The sequence below is a fragment of the Drosophila virilis genome, chromosome 5, assembly GCF_030788295.1.
Source record: "Drosophila virilis strain 15010-1051.87 chromosome 5, Dvir_AGI_RSII-ME, whole genome shotgun sequence".
Taxonomy (NCBI): Eukaryota; Metazoa; Arthropoda; class Insecta; order Diptera; family Drosophilidae; genus Drosophila; species Drosophila virilis.
This window is the reverse complement of record NC_091547.1, coordinates 15899314-15925092: the sequence shown is the minus strand read 5'-3', so window position 1 is coordinate 15925092 and position 25779 is coordinate 15899314. Positions and strand designations below refer to the sequence as shown.

Genomic DNA, 25779 nt, shown 5'->3' with positions numbered 1-25779 from the left:
ATTGCTTTCCTATAAACTTCCGCTTGCGCACAGAGTCCAGCTGAACTGTCAATTGCATTTTTATGAGCTTGTTGTGGCTTCTGATTTGTTTCTCTTCTTTTTTTTTTCAGTACATTTGTATATAGCGCATGAGTCAGTCAAGAAAGTCAGGCTTACAGCAGCTCTCTCCGAGTCTCTGTGAGTCATCAAAGCGAACCGAGAACAATGTCAGCGGACAATCCATCAATCACTTGACAGTCCCTGGTCTAAGGCCAGACATTGCAAGGCCTCGTCTCAGCTAAAAACTAATTAATATAAATGATTAACTTTCGCTTAGTGACTGCACTTCTTGCGAAAGATTCAGCAATGATCGCCAGGGAATCATTTTTCAAAATTTATAAATTATTCGTATTTGTATGCGAGTTGCCGTTGCTGGTGAGTTGCTGCTAATTTCTTCGTTAATTGTTTTCTTATTTAATGATAATCTACAAGAACTGAATATGAACCACAAAAGAACCTCAAAGCGCGTGAACGAACTAGTTCCGTTTCAAGCTTCAACTGTCTCCAAATGTCAACATTTGTGTGGCATCTGTTCGATGCACCAAATTAAACCTTTGCTTCAGTTAAATCTGACTAATTGCATAGGAATACCCCAATCCCAAGGGGACCAATGCAGAATACTTCTTGTAACATGATATTTTTTTTTTTTTGTACTGTCTGCAACATGTTTTACGTAAATGTGTTTGCCTCAAATGGAACTTGGAAGTCGAAAGGCGAAAGCGATTTCGCCCTTGCTTGATGTGCAGAGTGAAAAGTATTTGTAAAGTATTTTGCCGCCATGCTTTTGCCTAATGAAGCGTTAAAACTCCCGCTCGCTGTTGCAGATAATTAACACAACTCCTTTTCAATGGGCAAGGATCTCATTAACCCTTGACATTTGTCACATGCACACAAAACCAGACTTCAAATACGAAAGGCAAAAGCAAAGAAAGGAAAACAACAGAGAAACGAAAGGAGTTGCCTTCGCTGGGTCCCTTTTCGATACCCGACTCCCGACTCCCGTCTCCCGACTCTGTTGTTGTTCCTGGGGACAAGTCAATCTACGTGACGTGGCGTCCTTTTTGCTGCATGCCTCATCGACTTGAGCAGCGCAATTGTTGAAACAGATGTCAAATTGTTGAAAATTTTCTTATATTTCCGTTTTTTTTTTTTTTTTTCCATTTATTTTTACTCCTATTTATTTTTCTATGCGTGTTTGTGCTGGAGTCCGCATGCCTTTTGTTTTCCCTTGTTTTGGTTCATTGACTGCGCGGTTTCGAATTTCTGTGAAATATTTCACTCCCGTTCCCCGTTTCCCAACCAACCAACTTTCGAGCAGCAACTAGGCTGCATCTCGATTTCAAGTTTATCGATTTGCCCGCCTGCGAGCGCGAAAGAGTTCAGCAAGTGCATTGAAAATCCAACGGGGAAACCCGATATCTTTCATTTGGAGTCGGATCCCTTTCGGAGTAAATGCATCATCCATTAAACTAAATGAGTACGTATTTTCGGCTTACCTGCGGAATTGAGCAATGAAATCAGAGATTATCGATTTTAATAGAAGCTATATAATAAATGCACGTCCATATCCAATCCATATCCATATTTAACACTAAGATCTAAGATCAAGATATATCACAGTCGATACTTATCAATATAGTTACTTTATATAATCATCTATTGCCTTGCATTATAATACCCTCCAGAAGGTAAACCAACCCATTAAACAAGCTAAGGTATCCATATTGTATTAGCTACGAGTCTCGGCAATTATTTAACTGCTTCGCAGCGGCTTCAGCTTTAGCGTCGGCTCCGACGCCGACTTCGACTCCGACGAGAGTGCGAAAATTATTTGTGATGAATAATACAACTTCATCAGCGGGCTTCGGTCTGAGGTTTCCCCCGAAACGTTGACTGAACTGCCCCCAAAAGCATTTGCTGTGCCAGCCTCCAGTTTCCTTCAAGCGTGCATAAGTGAAATGTGCGCAAGATACTCGCTACAGATACAGATACCGAAACAGATACAGATACAGATACAAATTCAGATACAGATACATTGAAGTCAACAACAACCGGCAACCGGCAACCGGCAAGCGGCAAGCGGCAACAACGAGCAGCACCCAAAAGGTAATTAATCATCGTCATGGGGCGTGTGCACGATTCGCTTAACGTGCGCCTCTGGCGGTGGCTTCGGCGTGGAGCTGGCCGAGGGGCAGCTGGACGGGGGAGGAGTTGCTGGCGGAGTTGGGTGCGGTGCGGTGCGGGGGGGCACTTGCGAGCAACTGCCGCTGCTTGCAGACATTTGTGGCATATTACTCAGGGCGTACAAATGTATATATATGTATTTCCATATTTCCATATGGTCGCCGCCGACGCCCGACGCCCGAGCGACATGTCGCTGCTTGTCTTGGCGGGAAAGGAGGGGGGCTGGGGCGTGGCAATAGTCATAACGAGCCAAATTAATGCGTTTCTTTCTACATGGAGCAGAATTCCCGTGCAGCTAGTGACACATTTGCTGATTTAGCACAGGCAGGCGACCCGGACGCTGCTCATAGGTGCGGAATACCCTGTAATTGTGTTGTCAAAGCATATTTGCATAACACATTGAGGCTAAGCTCTTTATTCTGGCGGAGAGTGTCAACCGTTGACAAGAATTTCTTGCCGTTTGCAGCACAGGGTATGCCCAAGTCGAGCATTTGACGCTGTTGCATGTCCATTATGTTTTATTATCTGTGCGCCAAAATGTTTCAAATACTTTTGTCTGGCCAAGCAAATTCAATTTTAATTGATTGTGCGGCTGATTTCAACGATTGCGCGTGCCATTTGGCTTGGCCAACGGGGCGTGGCATTGAGTGGTGGGAGCTTAACGTGTGTTATGCATGAGTATTGCCGGCTAATTGGATGCGCAGCTAATTAGTTGTCGAGCTAGTTGGTAGCAGGCCCCTCAAATGTTTAAATATGTAAGATGTTATGCTAATCTAATCGGATGCCAATTGAGATATCTTTTAACAGCTATGCAAAGCTGTTAACAGTCGCTGTTAAAAGTGACGCCACCCGCGCAAAAACTGACAAACGCCGACAATAAAAACACGTGCTTATCAGGCAAACACACTTACACACACACACACGCACGCAGCCACCAAACAGACAACAACAGAGAGTTTGTTTGAAATAAACAAAAATCAGCTGTTAGCAGTGCTCGCTCTTTCTCTTACGCTCTCTTGCTTCCAATTCCAATTCCAGTGAGCGAAGCAGCTGAGAAACGAGTTTTGTTGTCTGCCGGCATGTGAAGAGCGTTGCTATAAAAAGAGAGCAGAATTTATAGCAAGTTCAAATATTTACTCTGGCGGGTTTTATTGGCTATTCACAAAATTCCAATTAATTAAAAAAAAATCTAAACAAAAAGCAATAATTAATTATTAAAAAAAAAAGTTGGTTTTCTATAAAAAAAAAAAGAGTTATTTTACTTATCAAACTAACACGCTTCAATTTCTCGCAGGCGATTTCTATGCTCACACGCTCTCTCGCCTCAAACCGAGCCGAACGACTCCTAACGAACCGAAGGCCCGCAGCACGAAGCAAAGCAATTCGTTCAGCCGAAGCATCCATACAGCCACCCACAAACGCACGCACACTGCGCCGCATGCCGCTACTTATGCTTAGTGGACGCTGCCTGGCTCTGGCTCCGGTGCTTCCAATTGGAAGGCGCCAGTTGTAAAGCGAAACTCGTCGCGAGCGGTTGTGGTCGGAGCGTCGTTCTGTCGTCGTCAGCGTCGTTTACCAGCATTTTGCGTAAATTTATAATTGTACGTTAGACGTGCTCTATGCAAATGCGGAAAGCGCGTGTTGGGGCTTTTAAAGTTGTTAACATTAAATCTGCAAGTCATAAAAAAGCAGCCTGAAGACTGCCAGAAAAACGTCGCACAGTAATAATAAATATCCTGCTGTCATACGCAAAAGCCTAAAAAAAAAAACACATAAACTCGCGCGAATTTTGCGACGCGGCGCGCTTTTGTGACGCTGACTGCGCTGCTAGGCTTTGTCTTCTAATTGGAATTGCATTGATTGAATAGCAGCGCCGCCGACGTTGACGTTAACGTTGACGTCGACGACAAACGGTTAACGCTTGCTGCTCGCCGGTTTGCAAACAAAAAGTGTGACCAAAGTGCATTGAATTTCAATTTGAAAAGTGATTTTCCGCCTTCCTCGTGTTATTGTTTTTGGCCGATCATCTTTGGCGTTATTTTTAATTGAATTTCATTACACACACTCAAGCGAAACCCCCACGAGATTTATATGTGTGTGCGTGTATGTGCGCGCGCGTGTGTGTGTGTGTGTGTGTCTGCATAATGTGACCAGCTAAAAGTACAATAAATAAAGGATAAATTCACGCAGCGTGCAACCATATATTAAATAATTAAATATAAACGATTTGGCGATGAAAATTGTCTGCATTTAACAGAAAAAAGGTAAGTCGAAAATAAGATTAGGATTAAGATTAAAATAAATGTGTGGAATTGCCAAGCAACGAGATTTCAAAGCATTTTGCCAATTGAATTCTTTCTCAAAAAATGCATTCCTATAAAATTGAAAACAATTTCTTGCTCTTCCTCTCTTTTCGTTCTTACTTTCCTGCCTTTATTAACTCTTTTTAAGTATTTATACTTTATTTTATCTCTTTTTAAGTATTATATTTAACTTATATTGTTTCCTTTTCTGCCATTTCCTGGTTATTGAGCTGTTCCACAATTCGACAGTTGTCTCGCAACTCTGTCCGCACCTTTTCCAACTGTACTTTCCCACCTCTCATATGTGCCGCCCCTCTCTCTTACCCCACCCTCGCAACATTATCGGCAATTTCAAATGGGTCACGCCTTGCGTTGGGCTGATTACCGATTAGAATATGCATAGCATGTCTTCCCATCCCAAGCCATTCTCTTCTATCCATATGCCGTATATCCCCCGCACCAAAACCCCTTCCATAAGCATAAGCCCTGCCAGTGTGCCCACATGCAATTTGCATTTTTAGGCCTCTTGTCAGATGTCGTTAACAGTTCTTTTACAGACTTTGTCATTTGTTGTTGTTGTTTCTGTTGCACGAGTTGCGTTTGGCATTTAATTAAATTTGTAGTTTTTCTAGCCAAGTTTCAATTGTTTTTGCTGTTGCATTTAGCTGAGTTGCATTTCAATTGAATTTCTTGTTTTTATCAATTGTTTTTTTTTTCTGTCTAATTATGCGGCGTGAAAATGCAGTCCATGTAGAAGCATTTGTACAAATATTTGACACGCGACGCTTTGTTGTTGCTACACTCGAACGTGCCTCTATTTCAAATGGAACTCAAAACTCCAAAATTTTCCAATTGCAATTGTTCAAATAAAAAGATGTCTGTGCTTAATACTTAGAATAGAATGCAATGTTTCAAGCAATTTAAAAGTATTTAAGCAACCAAATTGTTTTCAAAATTTGTTTGAAAATGAAGAAAAAATATGAAGAAAGAAGTACAGTACGACCTCGAAGAGATGAAAGTAAATCGAATAGTTCTGTGTACGCGGCAAGCAGTTCACTGAGAGAAATTGAGTAATTGCGCTCTGTACTTTTTTTACAATTTATAATTTTCGCATGTTTAGAAATCGCTTGTTGCGTGTAGCGAGGTCGCACTGTAGTTGTTCTTGTTTTGTGTAATGCCACAAGCCCAAAGGCCTTGCGCCAAACTTCAAATCTTTTTCTAAGATTTTATTTGAGTAGAAATGTATATTAGCTTATTGCCCAATTAATGAAAAAGTAGGACAAGAGTTTGCCTCATTTTAATACATTAAAATGAATAAAATAGCGTCCCCTTGAAGGCTCTTTTTATATAAAGTTGTCTCAGAATTTGCGCTTGATTCACTTTCAAGTCTTCCAACCAAATCCTGAAGAGCCTAAAGATCTCAGGTCGAATGATGCCAAGGCGCGCGTCTAATTCTATCAAAATGCAACTAAGACAAGGTTCCGCCCTCCATCAGTCCAAGGGATACAAATTTTCCACCGACCGCTGCTTCACGCTGTGGAAAACTGAAAAACTAGTTCAAGTGTGTGGCAAGTAATTAGTTGTACGTGTGTGTGTGTGTGTGTGTTTGCTGCATTTGTCAAGCTGTCGAGAAATTGTGTAAAAATTTACCACAAATATTTACAAATAGAGGAAAACAGCCGCCGCCGTCGACGTCGACGTCGACGTCGACTTCTGCGCCGCGCAGTTTACCTTAAGTTTCTCAAGTGGGGTTAATTAAAAGGAAATTCCGAGAGGCAGAAATGTTGAAAGATTCGAAATTGCTTTTTAATATTTTCAACAGTGCGCACTTCAAATGGAAAAACAGATTTCCACTTACAGATTATCCCTGTGTTTGCCCCCCACTCCGTCTGTCAGCTACCCCTCCCCTCTACGACTTAGGGTTAGCTGGACGAGTGCGGCAAAGAGATTCCTTTCGCTGGAGGTCGAGGCCAAATGTAACACACTTCCACATCACCCACCTCTCAAGTATTATGTTATGATATTTTGTATTTTTAGTACACTTTTCGGCTCTGTTTGTCCAACTGACAACTGCGCCTAAGTGCAAACTGTCAACCCGACTGAAAGATGCCCCCGACTGTGTGGGCTGCCTTAGTAAATAGACCAGAGTTACAACAACGTGCAACTGACGAGGTTGCATTAGACTCACGCACTTCCGCTGGCAATGAGTGAGTAGTAGGGCGAGAAAGTGTGCAAGTGGAATTCCAGAGAAATTTAGTTACCCTCCCAGCTGCTACTTGTCTTTCTGCCCGGTTCTCTACTTAAAGATTTTAGCTGCGGATAAATATCAGTTTGGCATACTCAATTTCACACAAAGTAGTATTCAATTCATTCCGAATATATTTTATTATCCTTTATTTACGAAATGAAAGTATTCGATTATATTCGGAATAGCATAATAAATATATCAAATCTATCTATTTATGCAATATATACATTTTTAATTAAATAATTTCCATATGAGAACTAAAAATAATATTACAAAAACTAAACATATTTATTTGCATTCAGATATCTAAATACTCGACTGTATATTACTTCAAAAAAGCAACAAATTAATATAGAAATTAGACTTTTAATCACACTGATATAATCTCTGTTGCCCTAGAACACAATTAACTACTATTATTAATTAGAAGACATTAGGCCACACCACAATTTGTTGTAGCAGGCCACATTAAATATTCCGGCTCTACATGCGAAATTCTCATAAATTCACGAAATAATCAAAAAACAATGCTAGTCAAAGCCTGAAGGCAGCAAAAACTTGAATAATATGAATAATAATCAAGTGTATTCATGATTAGCTGAATTTGCACGCATTAATTGGAGCAAAGAATTTTAAGAAAAATATTAGATTGCCAACAAAAAGTTGCGATCTAGAAAAATATCTTCTCTCAATCTTCAACCGATGCCTCCTTTAGGTTAGTGTAACTATTATTTTGCTCTATTAGTAAGTTGAGTTAGTGTGCCAATTATTTTGGCCCTTAGTGTAGTCACCTACCACGGCCCACCTATTAATTGCTGTACCTCGTTTCAAGTAAGTTTGACGTACTTTTGAGCCTCAGCGTAGTCAAATACCTGCTGTTGCTGCTGCTTCTTCTTCTGCTGGTTTCCAGCCCATGCCACCCACTGCCACCCACTGCCGCCCACCAACCGCCGCTTACATGGTAATTGGTGTAGTCCGTTTGCCATGTGACAAATGCCGCCACATTAGCCAGTTGTAGTTTCTTGCAGTTGTCCAACTTTCAGCCTGGAGCTGCATTCACAGTCACAGTCACAGTCGCAGTCGCAGTCACAGTCGCAGTCGCATTCACATTTGCCGTGGTTCGAGCGGTCGCTTTGGCGGTTTGCAGCGGTTGCGTCGGTTGCGTCGGTTTCGGCGGTTGCATTCGAAAGTTGATTTGTTCGAACTGATTATGGGGCATGTTTGTGCGGTTGTGTTTGCTGCGGTTTTGACTTGCGCCGATAATAGTTTTAAATAAGTCGGAGTCCAATTTAATTGGCCAAACTAATGTGCATTAGCTTAAAGCCAGTCGCCAGCTGCCAGCTGCCCGCCAATTAGTCAAGAGCGAGCGAGGCAACTTTAAGGCAAATATGCGGATACAAACGAGACGTGACTTATCAGCGGACAAACTACAAGACAAACACCTGGAGGCCAGGCACACACAGGTGTAGATGTCTTCAGTGTCATTGGGCATTAAAACTAAACAAAGTATGTCACAGTCTTGTCTGTCATCTTCTCCTCCCACTCTGCTACTCATGCTGGGCCCGAGTAAACCTATCGAGTTTCATGTCAGCTGTGTATCTGTGTGTGCGTGTGTGTGTGTGTAGCTGTGTGTGTCGATTGCACAATCTGAGAAAAGTCATCTTCATCTCTACACGTTTTCATCTCAATCTTCTCACAGCTGCCTACACCTGTCGCCTGTCTAATTTATGCCCAGCCTCGTCCACAGATAAAGCTCTCATTGACATATATATATATATATATATTATATACAGGTTGTAGCTGGATGTGTATTTATGTATTTATGTTTATGGCCATGTAAATTCATTAATAGCCCCCAACGATGACGACAACTAACAAATTAGTGCGACTTTTGATTTGCATAATTGAGATTAAGATTCGAATTTCTTTACCATTTCCCAGTCCAACTTTCCATGTGTGTGCTGCCTAGGTAATTTGTAAATGCCAAGATATATGCTGGATAGATGGGAAAATTTATGGAACTGCTTGTACTCAAAGAACATAATCTAAAGAAAGCTAAACAGATAATATAGTTGGTTCATTTGGGAGGGTTTTCTTTTTTGTCTCTGGTGTGTTACGAACTCATAAAGTATATATTCTTGATCCTTATATACAGTCTAGTCGAGTGTAAGCTAGTCTCTTCGATCTGTATTTCTTTAGCAGGCAGCTTATATAATTGAGACAGATCAGGCTGCAATATAATTTAACATCCCTTGCTATGCTTCCCATATATGATCCACATATTATCTCAATCGGAAGACTATATCATTTGCTATATCTAGGTTCTTAAACTGAGAAGACTTTAAAGTAGAGTCCATGAATATCCTAAATGTATAGCTGAGCTATTCTGGAACATGGGAGAACATGCAATAGAGCTGTTCCATTTAGACCACATTCCTGCAAACAAGGCTTATTTGTTGGCTGCGACTTTACAAACGCAGTCCATGGGCCACGTGCAGTTTGATTCCCAATGGCCGCGAATAACTCACTCGAAACTCCACAAAGAGCTGAGAAGTATTTGCAGCATTTGGCCAATGAAATTCACATCGATTCGCAGTTATGTAGATATCGTGGCCAGGCCAAAATGTTTTCATTTTTTTTTTTTTTTCTTGTATTAATGCCAAGTAATTCGCCAATTTAATTTGCGACATTAATTTTGCGGCTCTTATGGTAGGGGGAAAGCTGCCGCCGAGGGGGGCAGGCGGGCAGGCGGGCAGGTGAGGTTAACTATGACTTGGCTACGTTTTAGAGAGCGCAGCTGTGCGTCGCGGCCAATTACAATGGACTTTTGCGCAGTTGTGAGTTTTTCGCAGCATTTGCCTGCATTTTGTCAATTGCAATAAAATAATCAACATGCAACGGGGAAGGTGGGAGGGGGGGGGGGGGGGGGCTGGAGAGGTCAGCGCGGCTAGGCATATTTATTTTGTATACCCTGTAAGTATCGAAATGGGTAAAAAGGGGTATTTTGGAAGTGACAGACAGGAGGATATATTATCTGGAACAGATCGAAGAGCTCGGTGGATCTAGTCGGACTTGGCAACTACAAAAGCTAGAGCCATGGCATTTGAGATACATATATGTTCTATATATATTTTCGTATTTATATGCTTTTCATCATTTCGAAGTTATTCTGAGGGAAGAAGAACACAGCTAGTTGGATTTTGTTTATAATATCCATTTGGCTGCCAGGCATTGCAAATTTCAAGCTGATCGGACTTTGAAGACCGAAGTTATTCAGTGAAAAACTTTACTCAATGTGTGTGTGTTTTTGTATGTGAGTACGTGTAAGAGTGAAGTGATGACATTTGCACTCTATGTACAGGGTATCTGCAAGTCGTGCACTCGCGTCTAGAGGACTTTTGCTTGCAGCTCGTGTCTGCAGATTTACGAGCCGCATGGACAACACGTTCAACGTTCAAATTGCAAGACTCCAAGGCAGCGAATGCAACTGCAACTGCAACTGCATTTTGTTGCCATTAACATAATAATGTTGCCCCCCCCCCCCCCCTCCCAAGGCACCCTCTTGGCCCACACGCTGCCCAATTGCGAGCCAAAGTAAATAATCAACTTGCGCTAATCTCCAGCCAAACTGCATTTAGCGACTGTCGGACAGTCGGACAGTCGGATTGTCGGTTTGTCGGTTTGCCAATCTGGCAGTCTGGCAGTCAGTCAGTTTGTCAGTTTGTCAGTTTGTCAGTTGGCCAATTGGCGAGCTGCTCATTTGGTCAGTTTGCGGTTTTCAAAACGTTTATGCTGATTATTTTGAGACTTGTGCTTGTGCTGCTGCTGCCTTTTATCATGCCCGTAATTCAATCCGGTCTCCGACTTGGACTTTAACTTATTTGCATTTGCAGTTTCTTTGATTTGTTGACTGTTGGTTAACTGCGTTGGTAGCGCCACTCCAGAAGAAGAAGAGCGTGAGCAGCATGCTCAACTCTTTGTACGGCAGACATAATCTTGGCCATTGTTAAATTTGATGTAAGGACTCTGTTTTTATGACTCTTTGAGGAATTGTTTTGTGGTTGGCTTTATGCTCGCATAGTCATTTCCCAGAGATCTTATTTTCTTTTCATTACTCAACATTGGTTTTCTTAGTGCCACATCAATCAATGTCACAGCCTTGTCCACGTCTGCCCAATGAGTCACAGATATTAAAAATAAATTTCAATTAGTTACTTTTGAATATTATCTAGAATTTAGCATAATTCATAATGTGTCATATCTCTTTGATTTAATAGTTTTTGGCAAAAAAAAAAAATATGATTGATTATATTTCATAATATATTAATTTTCGGCCACAAAAGCGACTCGTGCATAATTTAATAATCAATACATAATAACTATGAAATTCTCCGCCAACCCCAACTCCAGGTCACACCCTTTTTTTCCAGTGCATCGCGACGCCCGCATACGCAGCGGCTGCTGCGAAGTACAAAAAAAAAAAAAAAACAACATTATTTTCGCTGAGTCAAGATAACGCACACGTCGAGCAGCGCAAGCGAGATGGCGATAACGGAGAGTATCGGCAGACTCTGTAGATTTAGAGAGTGTAAAAGAGAGAGAGAGCGGGAGTAGCTGGCATTGGCTGGGCGCTTATCTTGTCTGGTTAATCGCGCTTCGATTATTAACCCTCATAAATTGCCTGAGACGCGGCGACAGTAGCCAAAATGTGTGTGTGTGTGCGCTTGCGTGTGTGTGTGCATGCTACTGAGCCTGAGTTAAGTAATTCTGCTTTGGAAGGGATTCCGCATTTACATTCGCATGTGCACATGGCCCCCTTCCGGGCTGCCCCTGTGCTCACTGTGCGCCCTCTAATAAATGTTTTTCAATTTTGCTTGTGGTTTTTTTTTCTCACTCGTTAGCTGAATTTGCTCTTTTCTCGTTCTTGTTGTTGTTGCTGTTGTTGTTGTTGTTGTTGCTCATCATGCTCGGCTATTGTTGTTTGTGGTTTTTCTTTTTGGAAAATGCTTTATCATCGCGCCGAGGCACAGACGCGCCTTTGTTGGCTTATTGAGCCATAACTGCAAGTTTGTTTATTATTGTTGTTTGTGGCTTTGGCTTCATCCATTTCCATTTCCATTTTCATTTTCATTTTGTTTTTGCTTATTTTACTGATTAATCATGTTTTTTATGCAGCTGTTCTATGACAAAAGAGAAAGTAGCCCATATTTTGATAAGCTCTGAAATGGATGCAGTTGGCTGATATATGCATCATGTCTAAGCGCATGGCTGGAGAAAATCTACACTTGACCTATTGAAGGAAATAACTCGAATAGCCTGAGCTTTTCCCGTAGATACTTTTACATATTCCAAACACTTTTGACTGAAATTTATCTGAAACATACGCTTCATAAGGTATATAATTCCTATTTAGTTACTCTCGCTCTCTCCCTCTCTCCCTCTCTCTCTCACACAATCGACAAGTCATCATTACCACCAATCTGCCCCTCGTCGATCCCCTTAATTTAGCCGCATAGCCGTGAGTTCATCATTTTTCACTGTCATATAAAGAAACGCCCGCTTATCCTGTCAAAATTTTTAAACACTTTTTTATCATTTCCTCAAAAAAAGGAAAAATAACTAGAATCAAGCCTAAAAGGTGCTCACAACAATTGCCTACCATCATAAAATGGTTTCTTTTTTTATATTTTCAAATTTTTATAAAAGGTTTTTCTTTGTGTTTGCCCTTTTTTTTTTTTTGTTGCCAGCATGAGTTTCACTTATGTCCTTGGCCTGGCAAAAAAGAGGCTGTAAATCATTTGCTGGGCATATTTTTAATAGAGTTCTTACTTGTGTTTATTTTGTTGTTGTTGTTGTTGTTGAGTTTTCTTTTTTTTGATAACCTTTCCGGGTCAGAGTTAAATGTCCGCAAGTTGGCGATTTTGAAAAGGGTTGCAAAAAAATAAAATGTTAATCCTTTAATTAATATCATAATTTCACATTTCCATTTCGTGCCCAAATTTTAAGGTAAATTCTGTGTAATCAGTCAATTAAACCCACACAAATTCGAATGCTCATGTGCACATCGTGTGGCCACATTGGGCTACATTTGAGGCATGACGCCAAAGAGCTGTTCATGCAACACATGACAACCGTCGCCCGCCGAACAAAGGCGATTCTTTGGCGACAAAACCGCAGCTGACATTGAGCCTTGGAACCCGAAAGCCAAAGAAAAGAAAACTTAAAAAAAGACGACAACCCCACAAATTCCAGTTCCGCAACAACAACAAAAAGAAAACCATCCACATCATCATCTTCATCATCATCAGACACCGAACATTTCCTTCCCTTTTTGTGGGGTTGTGGGGAATTGTGTGAAACCCCGTCGCATTTAACAAAAAAATAATGACAAGAAAGCAGATACTCTGTAATTGTTCATGTTGACAACAATTTTAGGAGTATATCAATTTGGTTTGCTCAGAAATATGCAGGGTATACTCATTTGTTCACTTATTGCAACTTCCATTTCCATTCCAGGGTATATCAATCTACCTTTCCTTTAGATTAAACGAGTACCAATAGCTGATATAACTATCTATATCAACTCTGACATTTGCTAGAGTGCGAGTAAGCTCCTTCTGAGATGTTTGTGGTTACAGGGTATGCAAGAAACTTGGCCTGTAGCATTCCCCATAAAAAAAAGGGGTGGCATTCTGTGACTAAGGTTAGCTTATGCTTTTAGTTGTACAGACAGGGGGCGGGGGCTAAAGCTCATCCGTGATGTAAAGCCCCATGATTGATGGCTCTTCCATGCTATTTGCTATTTCATAGTCAACTTCTGGAAGGTGTCTTCGCACCTGTTGTGGGCGTTTGCCGAAAACGGGCTTAGACTGGGCATTACTCTAATCCTAACATTGGCAAAAGGGGGATATCATTTTATTTTGTATATTAAACAGACTTTTTGAAGGGAAATAGAATATTATTTTACAGAGAACCTAACACCAAATATTCAGAAATTATGCAGAAGGTATTCCAACTTACGTGTAACATAATATTATGTATTATTTTTCAAATGCAACAATTTGACAATTTTTGGGCATGTAAAAAGTATTTTATGACTTTAAGTTAGAAAATTCAGTTTGGCTGCACCTTGGCAATGGGAAAGTGTTCGACAAGCAACAATTTTCACGAAGTCGACAAGAAATTCAAAACATTCTGAAAGTTTTCACTTTCTTGCCACATTTCCACAAGTTCGGGCAACATGAAAAACAGCTAAACAGTTGCCCAAACAACGCCGCAGTTTTCACTTCCGAGACTTGTACGTCAATGTCAACTTTGACAGAAGCCAAGAGCGAGAGAGCGAGAGAGCGAGAGAGCGGGAGACAGCGAGAGAGAGAGAGAGAGAGATGACAGCCGGCAAAGCACGGATTTACTTTTATTTTATTACTGTCATTGTTGGCGAACTGCTTCCGTTTCAACCTGGACGGGGCAGAAGGGCTTGGCCAGGCTTGAAATCAAGTTTATTTTTTTTTTTGGGCGCGGGCAGAGACTAGGGCTGCGCTGGGGTTGCTTGGGGGCGGAAGATTTCACCCATTCCGCAGGACTGCTGTCGTTATCCTTTCCTTCTTTGCTCGACTGGCGCCTTTATCATCCATCTGTGTGCTGCTCTTCCAATGTTCGTTATCTGCTGTTTAGCCAGGCGCATGTGTGTGTGTGTGTGTGGAGGGGGTGGAGAAAGTATCTTTTGGCAGCAGCTTTTTTGGCAAGTCGTAAATTAAAAATGGCTTAATATGTAAATCCCTGCCTGCACTTTCTTCGCCTGCAGATTAGTTTTGTGGATATTTCGGCTTATGTATGTCCCTGTCACCATGTCGTCGTCTATCTAATGCATCTATCGCCCCCCGTCCCACTGCTCGGACACGCTTTCCCCGGACATGCAGCACAATTTATGCGCACTGACTTTGTTTCGAGTTCAGGACACAGTTGCCTGGGCATGTTTTCTTTAGCTGCCTGTCCAGTGATATGCTTTTGTTGTCGTTAGCCGGCGCCAGGACACGACAGCTCCCTGTCCTTGTGCTGGCTCTCTGTTCATGTTTGCATTGACTTTAACTATTGCCTGGCTTCTTATGCGGCGTCTTGTTTGCTTTACTCTTGCTCTGACTCTTTTGACCGGCTTGCTGGTTCGCAGGGAGGTCAAGGGTGGCTCTTCCATGTGATGATGCGCTGCTCTGCTGATTAGTGATTCCATATTGTAATCGCTCCCCCAGCGAGTGCTCCACTTTCGACATATTTCATTGGCGATTTGGTTCAAGGCTTTGCCACTATCCATGTGCTCATCCACTCACACAAATTAACATTTTGGCCACTTTGGGCGACCAGATATCCGAATGGACTGTCATTAAATTATTCCCTTTGCAATTTGCAGTGTCATTTAATTCCCCCACCCCTCCCTTTTTTTACAGCTCTGCCCCTCTCCACCAACTTCATAGAATGTGCGTGTTATAATGCATTTTAGTAATTATTTTAGCTGCACTCACTTTCCAGCTCACTTTTGTTGTTATGTGTTGCATGTGTTGCATGTGTTGCATGTGTTGCATTTGTTGCATTTGTTGCAGTCATTACCATTTCGCTGACCCGTGCAATTAGCCGGGAAATTGTAAAATCCGACGCTCATTTAGACCTGTAATAATTTAATTTATTTTATGGCCTGTCTGTGTGTGAATTAATGAAAATAATTTAGCAAATTAATATTAATTGCATGCATTTCGTTAACCAGATGAGATTTTTGTTGATGCATCAACGCAAAAAAATTGTGCATTAAACATTAATTGCTATTGACAAAATAAATTATTCAAATAGTATACAAATTTATTGTGCGCCAGTTTAGTCCGCCAGTTTTTTTTAATTAAGAATTTAAAAAACAAATTATTTAATTAATTTCTGCATTCAAAAGCACAAAAGTAAGCATAAATATTTCATTGAAAATGCGTAGTTTTGATTTAATAAAATCAGTGCTTGAAATTGAATTAAGCGCAGGTTCTCCCCGTGCCCGATTTTGTTTCCGATAATCGATAAATTGCCCCGTTTCCAAGTAATCGATAAAAATCGATATCGAAGTGCAGCTATTGGAGAAAATCTCGTAAATTATAAAGGCTCGAGACGGCAAATGTTACAAATAGCTTCTTGATTAGCATATATATATATATCGACAGAGTATCTTTCATTCTATGGCTACCAACCCCTATAAATCAAGTACCCACAAATTTAAGCTACAATTTAAATACATTTTTCATACGAAACTGAAAACGTATGAATCAAATCTGAACTTCTGTATACATGTACAAGCACGCATTCATGCGCATCTTTACAAAATTCCATCAACAACATTGCGATTGCGATTGTTTTGTTTTCTGTGCTTTTTTTTCGTTTATAGAGGCGGCGACAGGTAGTGTGGCCTGTGACGAGTTCGAATCCCATTGAACAAACTATGAGAAATGAACTTATTTTTGTTAGATTTGTGATGAGCTTTGTTTCAAGCCGAAATTTGAAGTTCACAGTCTTAATGGAAAGAAGTATATGTTCTTTATTTAATACGTACAACACTGTACAACACTAGACTACAAAATTTGGCATTCAAACTGTTTGAGCAAACCAGAAGCCACTTAATTTCTAGACTGCATCAGCTGTTACGTCTCGTCCAGAAAATACGAGTCAATGATTACGGGTTTGTTGAGTTATAAAAATTTTGCATTGTCATATTTTGATAGCGTTGAATGGGCATAGGTTTCTGTATGCGAAAGGTGCACAGAAGGTTCTCATCAACGCACATCATGGCGCCGGCATTGTCGAACTCGCCGCAGTAGTTGGGCGCCGAGAAGAGTGTGATGAGCTGTCGCTTGGCAAAGAACTCATAGCCATCCTCGACCACCTGATGGGCGCGACAGATCAGGCTAAAGCCGTGCCGGTCAAGAAACGAACTGACTATGTCCGGCCCAAAGGTATAGCTGACGCCGCGCACGTTCAGCCCCCAACCCACGGTTTTCTCATCAGGATCGGACCACAGCAGATCGCAGAGTAAGCCCTGCTCGGGTATCTCGCAGGGTCGCTCTATCATCCGTATCTGGTCCATGCTAAACAAGCTGGGACTCAAGCCGCCGTGGCAGCAAAATATGTTGCTCTCAATCACCGCCGCCACCGGCATGCAGTTGTAGCAGTCGACAAAGGAGCGCCAGAGCTTGATCGTGTAGCGCCGCTTGCACTCGTCGTAGAAGCCGTAGATGCGGTTCACGCTGGAGCTTTCGTGGTTGCCGCGCAGCAGATAGATCTTGTCCGGGTAGCGCACCTTGTAGGCCAGCAGCAGGGTGAGCGTCTCCACGGACTGCTTGCCGCGATCGACATAGTCGCCCAGAAACAAATAGTTGGCTTCCGGCGGAAAACCGGCCATCTTGAAGTATTTCAGCAAATTGCTAAACTGGCCGTGTATATCGCCCAGTATATTGATGGGTGCACGCAGCTCAAGCAGCGTCTGCTCCTTGAGCAGCTCCTCGCGTGCCCTGCTGCAAATCTCACTGATCTCGTGCTCCTCGAGCGGCACGTTGCCGCCACCCATGCCCTGCTCGGTAAGGCGCGCTATGATGTCGTCCAGATTGGGCGTCGGCTCATCGTTGGTTTCGCTGCTCGGAACTGGGGCTGGCGTCGCTGAGATTCGACTCCTTCTCACCATATAGTTCATGCAGTAGCCAACGGCGGCATCCTTGGACAGGAAATTGAAGGATGTGTGCTTCTGGTACGATGACATTTTGCTTTCTCCTGATTTTTTTTATTTTATTTTTTTTTTGTTTGTATTTTTTTGCTTTTCGTTGTTTTTGCTAGCTAAATCCACGTCCAAGGATCGCAACAATTTGGAATTTCGATGAGCCCGTTCGGTTAAATCTGTTTGTTTTGAATAACAGTTCTATATGAGTTCTAGCAATAGAAACAAAATACCCAAACTACTGTGGAATTTCATAGAAAGCCGAATTCGATTGCCATACTAGGTGAGTTCCTGGATGCACGCAGATGGCATCCTTTCAGATGTTCCTCAGCTATCTCACATTGATTACGTCACAATTACGTCCCGAATCACGACTCGAATAGGGTTTCCGATTGGATTTTGCTTTTGTGCATATTTAAGTAGCTTCTTCTGCCTCCGAGGGCGGCTTTGTTATCTGATTGACAGCTTCTAAATCAGTACTCAACCCCTCTCCCCCCCCCCCCCCCTCTCTCCATTGCATTCTTGGCACTATGACAAATCTCTGATTCAATAGACACAGCAGCAAGTACGCTTATAACTGTCTTTCAATCAACTAAATTCTCCCCCCCCTTCGACAACACCACACTTTCTGTTTGAGGCCTCGCATCCGTTGCTTTTATTTTTCAAATCAACATAATGGACACTTTGCCCGGCAGCACAGGCCCAGCCCCAGCTCCAGCCCCAGCCCCAGCTCAGCCCAGGCAAGCCACGCCCACTCATCGCCAGGCCACACATAAAAATACAAAGGCAACTTCACTTTTGGCTTTGACAGCTGACACAAAATGCAAAAAGGCGACGCATTTTGAGTGGGTGGCCCAAGCAGGGTTGTCTCACAATATGCAAGCCCCACCCCAACCCACGAGAACCACCCTGCTCTTTAGTTGGCATTCCATTTCATTCCAGCGAGACAAATCCCAGCCTGGTTCTAACCTACCGCAGTTGCAGATTTCTCTGCTTTGGACTGTCACTCATTAAACATTTTACCAACTGCAACTTAGTCCCGTTGTTTTCATTGTTGTCCTTGTCACGCCAACTGTCACAACAGTCGCCTGCATTTTGTTGATTTTACGAGCGTGTGACAAGCAGCTAAAACGATTGGGATTCTGCGAATGCAGGCCCTGAAATAAAACAAATGCACAAATGTGCGTGTGTGTGTGTGTGTGTGTGTAAGTCTTCTCTCTTCTGATTAGTTTGACGTAAAACGCCTTGGCCCATAGACGTGCCCGCAGGGGGTTAGCCAAATCAATGTTGACTGCAAATTATTCTCTCTCTTGTCGTTTTTTTTTTTATTCTTTCAAATATAACATATTTTATTACATTTCATTAACCCTTTTTGCGACTGTCCCCCTTTGACCATCATCCACGCCTCTGTCCTTACGTCAAGTTGACAACATGTTGCCCACATATTTAGCGCGGTTGCTGCTCTGATTGAGTATTTGTCAAAGAAATACATTTGGTTACCCCGCGCCGCCCGCAACTTTATTTTTCTTTTCTCATTGTACTTTGCATTGTAAGTTCGTCTCTTTGCTTTTTGTTTTGTAAGCAAATATTAAAATATTTCACACGAAAAATGTACGCGAGTGTGTGTGTGTGTGTGTGTGTGTGTTTCTGTATGGCTGCAGATTTGCGCTATTTTTACATCGCTCCGCTTCGGCAGAGCAAACACAGCTGGGCCCTGCGCCTTGCACAGTTCGGTGCGGGGCAAGTTGGGCCACCGACTGCGCCGCTTTGCTTATCTAATGGGCTGCAGTTGCAGCGACTGCGGCTGCTGCTTATCGCTATTTTCATTGTTGTTGCTTTTGAACTGCTGCTGCGCCCGCACATGTGCTGAGCGCTCAGCGTCCGCCGCTGCCTCAGTCGCAGAGTCACTCTTTGCGCTGATGTCTCTGCTGCGACTCTTCCTCTCTTCCTCTCTTGTTCGTTTTGTTTGCTGTTGTAGTTGTTAATTGCTCGCCGCTACTTTCTTGCGCCCTTCACAGTGCGCCGTTAATCACAGCGGAGTGATGGTAAAACGAAAAGGGGCAGAGAGAGAGAGAGAGAGGGAGAGAGAAGCGCACACATCAATGTAAAGTTGTTGGTTTTCGTTAATGGGTTTTTATTTGTTTATATGAGCGTCTAGAAAATATGATGCGCCTGTATATGGGCGACGCCCCTCTGCACACCCCCGCAGTCATATTGACCGTTTGCGCTTTCAGTTTCGCGCTGCTCATGGGAATTTTTACAACTGTTTTCACTGACAAGTAGTCTTTGAACTTTTGGGCAGAGGGGAGTACAGCCAGGCGGGGCACTTAAAGTTGTCGTTTTTCAACTTTAGTTTTTCCCCACGTAATTATAGTTGAACTTGTGTGTGTGCTTAAGTGGGCGTGTGCCTTGCCTTGACTTGACCAAGAAAGCACTTAAATTTCCAATATATTATTAATTACAATTTTAAATGTGTATCATTTTTTGTGGTAGGAAAAATATTACTGAAGCGCTATCTGGATGGCTCTCTTACTATGCAGACGTTCTCACATATTTTGACTTTTCTTAAACGTTCTCATATTTCTCTGTTATCAATCAATCAATTTCGTGGCAATCACATGTGTATCTTTCAATCAGAAATCAATTAAATATTTATTGACGACAATCTGGGACGTCAACGAAACAAACATATTGAATTTCTCTTACTTGACTCAACCCCAAAAATGAAGCATATTCATTGCAGGCACATTAGTTGCTCAAAGGTCAGATTTGAGTAAGGGCACTTAATCTAATCTGAAGCAAAATCTGTCAAAACGCAAAGTTACCTTTACTGCAAATGTGAAAATAGCTTTAAGCTTCGACTATTTGCACATCAGAAACAGCCAATAATTATTGACTCTGTGCACGTTCATAAATGTATTTGTTTAATTTCCTGCATAATTAATGTTGCGATTGCAAAATTCGGTTTTGACAACAGGGTTAATGAGAATCGCAAACAGGAGCTAAGTATGTTGCTTACATTCGTTGGCTGACTAATTAACACTTTTATGATGTGACACAACACTGCATTTGGGGGAAGCCCACATGACAGACCGCGGGTGGTAACCCTGACCTAACAGCTGTTATTGTTCCTGTTGTTGTTGCTTCTATTGTTGTAATTATGTGTAGTGAATGCGACAGGCGACAAGCGACAACTGTTGACATTTACAATTGTTTTCATTTATGAAACAAAAACGTCGCTAATTAAGCAATCATAGTTGTTAAGCTGTGGGTTCAATTGGTATAAAGTTGCGGTGTTGAAATATGTTTGCAATATTTATGACGGCAACAAAAACCGCTTGAGCTATGAATGACTATATAGAACAGAATTTATAGGTTTAATCAAATTTGTGGAATATACAACTTTGATATATTATAATTAGCATGTGTACAAATGTGATTCGCCTTAAAAAAAATTGTATACATTTCTTTTCATAAAAAAAGAAAAAATGAAATTTACCAACTGACCCCGACGTGATTTGAACACGCAACCTTCTGATCTGGAGTCAGACGCGCTACCGTTGCGCCACGGAGTCACATGTACTGATCCGCTGCTAACTGCTTATTTCAGCTGATTGCAGGCTAAACTTGTTCTCTATTTTGCAAGCGCATATTTATGAGACACAAATGGAATGCAACAACAATGTAAATTTAGATTAACCGTAATAGAGCACACGTATGACTGTGTGTGCGCACATATACATATGCATTTCGAACATTGTATCTTATCATTAGACACAGTGGAACAGAAACGATAATGTTCGCGGTACATTTAAACTTTATTCTTATCAAATTAATCAATTTAACGATTAGTTATTTGTGTATTTCGGTATTGTTTTTAAGGTTTTTTCGAATTGCTTTTAACTCCTGCTAGGAACAGGGCACACATTTATCCAGAATGCATTACAAATTGGATATACATTTTATAGCCTATCGCGCATTGCTGCGAGCTCCCTGCCGACTAAAGGCACCTGATTGGAAGGCAGACGTGTGCCGCCAAAGCTTTTAGCTGTCGCCGATGCCGACAGAATTCACACAACGAAGCCAAAATAAATATAAATCAAGGCGGGAACAACGACTAACTGAGAAAATTAATGAAAATCAATGAAAATGCTGCACATTTGGAGGGTTGCCGTTGTTCTGTTTATTTATTCATTGATTTTTATACACTAGCCAGAGCTCGGGTATCGGATTAGTTCTTGTAAATGGAAATGCATTTCGATAAAGGCACCCAGACCAGACAGTCCCCATAAATTTTCCGATTTCTTCACAGCGATCGTGTATTGTGACTAATTGTGAGACTCCGACTCCTCCACAATTTTTGGGTGGCATTCCCTTCGTAGAACTCCAGCTGGTTTCATTGTTTAGAAATTAATTTTCCAGCACTGAATTTACATTGGAGAAAATGTGGCTTGTGGCTGTCCGCGGGATGCCTTTTTTATGGCTATTTTTTTATGTTTTAATATTTATGGTTTCTAATGTTCATATTTAGTGCGGCTGCCTACATGGGTTTACTATTTCCGTGCCGTTTCTCTATTTATGGATCTCATAACATGTTTCGGTTATGTTTCGGGCAACGGAAATTGATCGTAAAATTTTCACTCTTCAAGTATCGGACTTGACAAGTTCACACGCCGGGGGAAGTCTTTTGTGGGTGCTCCGAGCATATAAGGAAATGATCGTCTAAATCAGTCACTTTTCCACTTGCGCCGGACACTGATCATCAGTCAGTTAGCCAAAAAAAAAAAACGTAACAGAGAAATTCTTAAATTACTATTTAAGGATGGTTGGGAAAATGAAAGAGCGAGCCATAAACCAAGCAAGTGTTATTACCGCATAACTCGAACTCAGCCAGCTTAAGCCAAGTGTCATTCCCAATTCATCAAACAGTGTTTTCAGCATATGTGTGATGCATTCAAACACTACAAACATGCCTGCAATCCTAACGACTCTCCAACACTTCACTTAACCAACTCGAGTGTGAACATGTAAAAGAAGTGAATGAAACCATAAAGAGCTGGTGCACATACATGCATACATACGAGCATACATGCGTACAGACATGCGTCCATACATGCTTACATACATGCTTACATATATACTCTTTGCAAGTGTTGCAAAGCTTGATCAGCTTAAAACAAACAAAATGTGAAACAACATTTGTAGAGCTGTCGCTGAAGTTGGACAAGTTGTCGTTACCAAGTCCAAGTCAAGTCAAGTTAACTTCGGCCGCTCAACATTGAGTGTATTAAGTGCTGTGTGTGTGTGTGTGTGTGGTGTGTGTGTGTGCGAGTCAGGGGGAAATTGTTATATAGTATGTTTTGCCAACATTATAGCACTTTACACTTTTCACACGCTAAAATAATATTTATGCTGTCCAGAGGGGGGGGTTGGGTGTACCACAGAATTTACTCTTCTCTGAAAATGAAGAGGGGGGGGGGGGGTGTTTGAGTGTTTGGCTTGGAGCGCACAGTGTGTAAACAGCAGCGCAAATGTCAAGTAGCCGTCAATTGGCAGGCACCCAGAACAGGAGAGGACAGAACAGGACAGAACAGCTCGTAAACCACAATTGGGCAGACAAAAAGGCACACCCCCCCCCCCCCCCCCCCCCTAGCACCTAACCACTGACACTTTCACTGCAGTCAGCGCTAAAAGTGTTTGCATTTTTATCAGCGCTCGTCGTTCATCGTTCGTTCACCCTCCGCTGGCGCCTCTCGTGCTTTTCTCACTCCTCTATTGCTGCCCCTATTGTCGGCTTCGGCTTCGGGTTGCGCAAACAGTTTCCGTTGACTTTTTGCTCTGCCGAACACTTTGGCCCGACCCCAGCGCTTGCACCGGGCCATGGCAAAACCGCTTAGCATGTTTACCGTTATGTTCGGCACTTGAATTCGCCGTGTTGCATTAGTTCGCCATCCGTCGCCCCATTACTCACGCTTAAGTGGAGACAGGTGCGCCGAGCCGCCATTTTGTAGGAAAGAATGTAAAAAGAAAACAAATACAATCTACGGATAGGAATAGGTATACGCATAGGGATACGGATAGGAAGCCAGAAGAGCTGAAAGGAAGTCCGTACTCCTTTCATGTTTGCTCTGCTTAACCCATAAACGTGCTTAAAGGCTTTTTGGCTGTGCACGTGCGTTTGTGTGTGTGCGTGTGTGTAAACATTCGTGCTGCCAAAGAGTCACTCAGCAACGGAACGCACTGTGGCAACTCTGGTGGCCAACCCAGTGTTGGCAAATGCTTTGCGGTTTTCTGATAACTACCAAAGTTTTCATGTTTCTTATGGTTTTGGGCAGCCCGAGCACAATTAACTTATATCTAAAAGTAGTTGAAAGACTGAACTCCATCTCAACATACACAGAAAACTATTTGTCCTGGCAGGCTGTCTGATTGGTGTCTTACGCACTGCCGAGTCCATAAATCCATAAATCTCATAAATTTTTAAGTCATAAATCAATTTCATCTAAACTTGGGACATTTCCACGCCTGGGAAATGGGTGGAAAATAGATGTTGCAAATTTGAAGGAAAAAACGAACAAAATTGAGCTGGACAAGCCCAATAAATAACAGCTAGTTTATGATTAGGGTAAGTGCCGAACATTGAATGTTAATCCACATACTCGTTGGCTGGCTTTAAAGTCGTTAAGAAATCATAGCAGGGCAAAAAACGGTACCTATTCCACTTTGAGCACACCTCACAGCTCGCTTGTTCTCACCTGTGTGTTGTATAAAAGCAGACCATTCAGCTAATTGCTTCATTATCCTTGGCTTACAGCAGGAAATCCCAAGCAATTAATTGAAAAACACGCTTCAATGAGCTTAAAAACTAGAAAACTAAGTCAAGTTTTATGCAAAAAATTAATTAAAAGAAAGCACAAAACAGAAAAATGGGAAACACAAAGAACACTCCGGCTGTCAGTTAATACCCATGCTTATGGACTAATGCAGTCAAAGAACTGAAATGGGGGGCGTGCTGATGCCCATTTAAGTTAATACTGATTAATGCCGACAAATTAACTATGAAATTAATCAATGTCCGAGCCGTTTACATGTAGAACAGCGAAAAAAACAAATGGGGGGGAAAAAAAAAAATGAAAACCAAAAGAAAACATTTGAAGCCTACATTGATAAGACAAGCGCAAAGTGGCGACATCTAGCGGCGGCGCGGGGCTTTTCTTGTTTGTCACTTGCGGCGATTTATCAATGCCAGCGAGAGAGAGCGTAACAGAGAGAGAGAGAGAGAGATGAAGAGCGTGAGGGCATTTCATCAAAGTGTCAAGAGATTATCAACTTGACAGACGCCAACAGCCTCATGAAAGCAAATATACCTAGCCGTATCTAGAGATATATATATATATATATATATATTATATATGTATAATACGTATTCCGCACGAATATTTATGGTTATGGACAAGTTCATAGAGTCTGTGTTCTGTGTCCGAAGTTTTGTGCGTGTTTGCAGTCCATCAAACGGCATGTGATAATTCAGGTTCATCAACATTACAATCAACATGAGCACAACAATACACACACACACACGCACACACACACACAGACACTTACACATGGAAGTCAATGTTGTGTACAAACTATTTACTTATTTATATGCACAGGAAGAGCGAGATGGAGCTCAAGTGAGATGTCGACCATTCGATGGCATGCAAAAGCCCATGGCAGGCTGTTGCTGTGGATGGATGAATGGATGGATGGATGGATGGTTGGATGGATGGATGGATGGCTGTTGTTGATGATGATTGAACAAAGACACGCAACAATAGCGACAGTTGTATAAGTCGCCTTCGAGTGTCTTCATTTTTGGCATGTGAAATTGCATAATTTATTGTGTGACAAATCATGAGCAACTGGAAAAGCTCCCCCCCCCACCCCGATTACTCCACACCGCACCCAACCCCTAGACGGATCGCATAACTAATTAAGTTGCATGCATGACAATCTTTACCTGGTTGACAGCAATGCTTCAGTTTAATGCTGACTGCCTGTTGAAGTGTGTGATAATTTATTTATCCCAACGACAGTTCTAGTTGATTTGCGGCACCAAGTGCCAGGAGACAGGGGGGAGAAGCTGCTCAAGTATTAATGCTAGGCAGTCTAAGAGTTGGATTAGGTCTCCGCTCCCGCCCAGCGGACAACAATCAAATCGAAACGATGTGTCAACACCCAAATTCTAGTCTTTGTATAACCCAAATTTTTCCAAATTATTTCATCACAAT

At 41.9% G+C, this 25779-nt stretch overlaps 2 protein-coding genes and 1 non-coding gene across 3 annotated transcripts in view; 1 reads left to right on the top strand and 2 right to left on the bottom strand.

The window, feature by feature from the left end:
* The first annotated feature begins 3716 nt into the window (after positions 1–3716).
* Fili (Fish-lips) overlaps positions 3717–25779 on the top strand; it is a 96579-nt gene continuing 74516 nt past the window's right edge. The window contains exon 1 of the mRNA XM_002049703.4: positions 3717–4487. The gene's annotated coding sequence lies outside the window, so the exon portion shown is untranslated. The remainder of the gene's footprint in view (positions 4488–25779) is intronic.
* On the bottom strand, positions 16313–17721 carry LOC6627164 (serine/threonine-protein phosphatase alpha-3 isoform). Its single transcript, XM_002049701.4, has one exon. The coding sequence runs from the start codon at positions 17549–17551 to the stop codon at positions 16472–16474; it is 1080 nt and encodes a 359-aa protein (XP_002049737.1). The 5' UTR covers positions 17552–17721; the 3' UTR covers positions 16313–16471.
* Positions 21010–21081, bottom strand: TRNAW-CCA (transfer RNA tryptophan (anticodon CCA)). The gene has a single exon. It is a non-coding gene; the product is annotated as a tRNA-Trp (tRNA).

What these genes read in the sequence shown, in the direction of transcription:
- LOC6627164 (XM_002049701.4), bottom strand. Translation starts at nt 17,551, where the DNA reads ATGTCATCGTACCAGAAGCACACATCCTTCAATTTCCTGTCCAAGGAT.